Here is a 4308-nt window from a genome sequence, read left to right as displayed (position 1 = left end):
CACACACACACACAATAACACACATTTTATTTCCCATAAATTCTTCACAATAAAAGTGAGGTTATTTATGTATTATATTGTTTTGTTTTGTGGGACTTGTTAACTAACTCTGTCACATTGAATTATATTATTGAAGTATAACAAAGTGTAAATCCAGCCTTAGATTTAATAAAGCAAAAGTATTTCTTATCTGATTACTAATTGATGGAATAATTGGTAGACTGTTCAATCACTAAAATAATCGATAGCTGCAGCCCTAACTTATTGTCTGCTAATATTATCTCTAAATGTGTCTCACTCTTTTCCGTCTCACCCTCAGGAATCTCTATCCTAAGTTTGCGTCTCCCTGGGCGTCGGCTCCGTGTCGACCGCAGGACATAGGTGAGTATAAACTCCAGATTATTTATGTTTATTCTGGATGTTTATGGAGGAAATACTGGACACAAAGACACTTCCAGACAGATGATGTTGTGACTCTGTGTCTGCTGGATAATAGTTTATAAAGCAATAATGTGTCTGAGTTGTGTGTCTCGTAGAAAAGGAGAGTCGTCGTTTGTTTGTTTAATTTGATGCAGCTGTAGCCGCTCTCTTTACCGACCCCTCTTTAGTTTTACACTGTTTTCTGCTCTGTTCGCCTCCTCCTGCAGACTTCCACGTCCCCTCAGAGTATTTAACCAACATCCACATAAGGGACAAGGTATGTGCTTCACAAAAGTTCCTGTCTTAGTTAATTTAACACATTTTGTTGTTATTTGGCTCCAGAAACGCCTTTAATCAACTGGTCTTGAATTGAATTTCCCTCCACCCTTTCGTGTCTCCAGTTAGCAGCTATCAAGTTGTCTCGGTATGGTGAAGATCTGCTGTTTTATCTCTACTATATGAACGGAGGAGACCTATTACAACTCCTGGCTGCAGTAGAACTGTAAGAACAACACAGACACAACAAAGTTACATGTGAACTTAAACTGCACAAACTATTTGATTAAAATGTGGAACATTTAAGACAATTTAAGTCTGATCCGACTTCAGTTTACACCTTTATTCCTCTTGGAGCATATTAATTAAAGGAAGATTGTTAAACACTGGATTCAGTGTAGCAGCAGAAACACAACGTTGTACACAAATGAGATTTCTTATTCCTCTGCAGTGTCAGTAAACACAACACGAGAGCCTGCTGATAGTTAACTGTGCTGCATTCAGAGCTTAACAGGATTTTTGAATAAACAGCAGGGCTATGACTATGTACTGACAGAGAGAGACACACACAGTCTGTATGGAAGCTGCAGCTTATCTGAACTCCCAGTTTCTCTTATAGACGATTAAAACTTACCATAATAATCTGATATACACTTACCTCTAATGCACAAATTAACTGAAAAGGTGAGAACAAATTGTACCTGCAATAGCATTTAGAGCACTTGATGTAATGATGATGATGGTCACTCTGGTGTGTGTGTGTGTGTGTGTGTGTGTTCAGGTTTAACAGGGACTGGAGGTACCATAAAGAGGAGCGGGTTTGGATCACCCGGGCTCCGGGTATGGAGCCCACGCTGAAGACCAACGCCTACGAGAGAGGGACCTACTACTTCTTCGACTGCCTCAACTGGAGGAAGGTGGCCAAGGTAAAACACACACACACACACCTGTTTTATTCCTGCGCACAGGATCCAAAACTAACTTTTTGGGCTCTTAAATTGAGATATAATCATATCGTCCGAGTTAATATTTAATGGGGATCAGGGGCAAAAAAGTAAAAAGTGTAAAGTTGCATTTTTCAGTGTCTCTTTTATGGGGAGAAATCTGTATTAATCGTTCTTCGGACTAAAAAATAAAACCAACATGGAACAAATACAGATTTTCCTTCATAAAGGTCTTAAAAGGGTTTTTCCATAAAACCAGATTAAAACCTGCAGGAACCCTACATGTGTAATTACAGTTAAAGCTATATTTAACAGACATATAATAACAAACACAGAATATGAAGTTAGAACCACACAGAAGTAAATCTGACTCCATCTGTCTGTTTTCAGGAGTTTCATCTGGAGTATGACAAACTAGAAGAGCGACCTCACGTTCCCTCCACATTCAACTACAATCCTGCCCAGCAGGCCTTCTGATTGGCTCTACCTCCTCCTGCCTGCCTGCCATTGGCCCTCCTGGCTCGTCAGTCGTCACCCGTCTAGGTTTTTCCACCTCCACACACTCAAAGTGAATCTGGCCAATGAGGACTCGGGACGGGAGAGGACGTCCTGGCTCCTGCTCGCCCAAACACTTCACTGAATAGACTTTATGATTTTAACTTTTCTAAATTTTTGTTTGTTCTTTACCTCATTTTCTTTCTTTTTTTTATTTCCCCACCCCTCCCTCCATGAGTTTGGTTTGGTTGGTCTGTTATGTGGAGCACAGACTTAATGTCAACAGACAGCACACACCGACACGAGCGCTGTAAATAACTGTCCATCTGATCGAGTGATTCATGTTTCTATTCAGTCTTAAGAATTGACTATTTTTTGTCTAGAGAAGCTTTTAAGAAGAACCAGATTTTAACACAGAATAAAATCACCTGTCAGGATGGATAATTATTTCGTGCATACGTTGTGTCACACCCCTCTGAGCTTTGGCGGGAACTGAAAATATTTATCTCTTACTTTTACCAGGTTGTTTTCCAGCATTACAAATCAGAACTCACATCAGCAGACAGACAGCGGAGAGTCAGGAGAGGAAATGCAATGTACATTGTAGCACTATTTCATAATAAAAGAAGAAAAAATATCTTTTTTTTTTATTTTGGGGTTTGTTGATGTTATGTGGCGACGCCTGAAGCAGCGGGTTTAATTTTAAAGGCTCCTTGTTTTTAACTTAAAGAGGTGAAGCCAGGAACGTCTCTCTGAGTGGGATGTGTTTGGCATTTTTAATTGACTGGCAAAAAGTTTTTCTCATTTATTCACCTCATAAAGGATAAATTCTGCCTTTATTCTATATTTTTCTTAGTCAACAAATCCTATGTACATACCTCTCAATACTCAATTAAACAAACAGCTGGTCGCTGTAGTTTTTGGCCTCTTAAAGTCCAGGTGAAACAGAAATCAGAGCATTATCTGCGTCTGTGTGTCTACATATGTCCTGGTCCCTGAATGCAGCATCTGATGTTGACGGAGGACAGTTTGACTGCAGGGAATAAAGAACTGAGGTGGTTTTATTCATTAAAAGATAACTAGCATCTAACATTACTGTTGGCGACAGTATCTTTTAGCAACAAGTCCATCAGGAAACAACATAAATCACTTCGGTACCGCTGTCAACAAACTGTCTGTCTGTCTCGGAGGTTGTGTGATGTGATCTTAAAGGGTTAAAATAACATTTTTAATTTCACCTGGACTTTAAAACGAAGACAACATGCGACCGCTCGCTGCAGATTCAGGCTTCAGTGTAGTCTCGAGCTGTGAGCGTTTTTTTCCCTTTCAGATCGATTGATTGATCCATTTTTAGGATTTTTAGAAGCCTGATAAGGTGAAAGTATCCAAGAGAAAAAAAACGTTTGGTGTTTTTCTTTCGTACGGCAGCATATTGCGGCCACGCCAGAAACAGAAACTTGTTATAACAGGATGGTTTTCACATTATTACGTCATACAAACTTACAACCACGTTGTCACATGAAACGTTTCACGCTACAACAGGATAAATAGTAATAAAAATGTTAGCACATCCCTCTCACATTGACACAGCTCTCTCCCAGTTTTCATCTTTGTTTATTTCATCCCGACATTACAGCTCCCTCCCTCTGCCTGTGGAGCTCCCTCTTTCTTTTAATATTTAACTCCTTTTTTTGTTTTAAGTTCTTCTACTTTTCTTATCACCTCCCTCATTTATTGTCTTTATCTTTTGCCCGGCAACAGTCGAACCAATCCAACTACTGGAGTGACCTCTCGCAGGATTGTTGAGGGAAACGTTCACATTTTGAGAAATACACGTATTCGCTTTCTGAGAGTTGGATGAGAAGATTTTCAGGGTGGAGAAATTCATTTAAATATCACAATTTTTATCTTTTTATCAATTAAAACAATTTGAAGTGTAGTTTAAATGTTCTCCTTGCGGCTGTCATTGATTTAAAACAGTGGTTCCCAACCTTTTTCCTTCAACTCATTTTATAGATATTTCGTATTATATTCAAACTGAACAATGAACCCAAACAGTGAACTCAGTAACTGCAGGAAGTTTGTGTAAAACCAGAGATTTGGATGAATTTTGAGCAGATTATTTCCTGTTTAGGGAACTTTTTATACAATTCTCTGTCTGTATTATATACCT

At 39.0% G+C, this 4308-nt stretch overlaps 1 protein-coding gene across 1 annotated transcript in view; it reads left to right on the top strand.

Annotated features, from left to right (window-relative positions):
- Window positions 1-2772, top strand: part of LOC118338985 (CCR4-NOT transcription complex subunit 2-like) — a gene marked incomplete in the record, with an annotated part of 14461 nt that extends 11689 nt beyond the window's left edge. The window contains 5 exon segments of the mRNA XM_035676478.1: window positions 320-381; window positions 648-697; window positions 822-922; window positions 1478-1622; window positions 2031-2772. Coding sequence (XP_035532371.1) covers window positions 320-381; window positions 648-697; window positions 822-922; window positions 1478-1622; window positions 2031-2117 — 445 coding nt within the window.
- Between the last annotated feature and the right edge of the window lie 1536 nt (window positions 2773-4308).

The sequence above is a fragment of the Morone saxatilis genome, unplaced genomic scaffold, assembly GCF_004916995.1.
Source record: "Morone saxatilis isolate NCDOM2014 unplaced genomic scaffold, NCSU_SB_2.0 Contig10, whole genome shotgun sequence".
NCBI classification, from domain to species: domain Eukaryota; kingdom Metazoa; phylum Chordata; class Actinopteri; family Moronidae; genus Morone; species Morone saxatilis.
The sequence above is the reverse complement of the archived record's forward strand: the minus strand, read 5'-3'. Positions and strand labels throughout refer to the sequence as shown.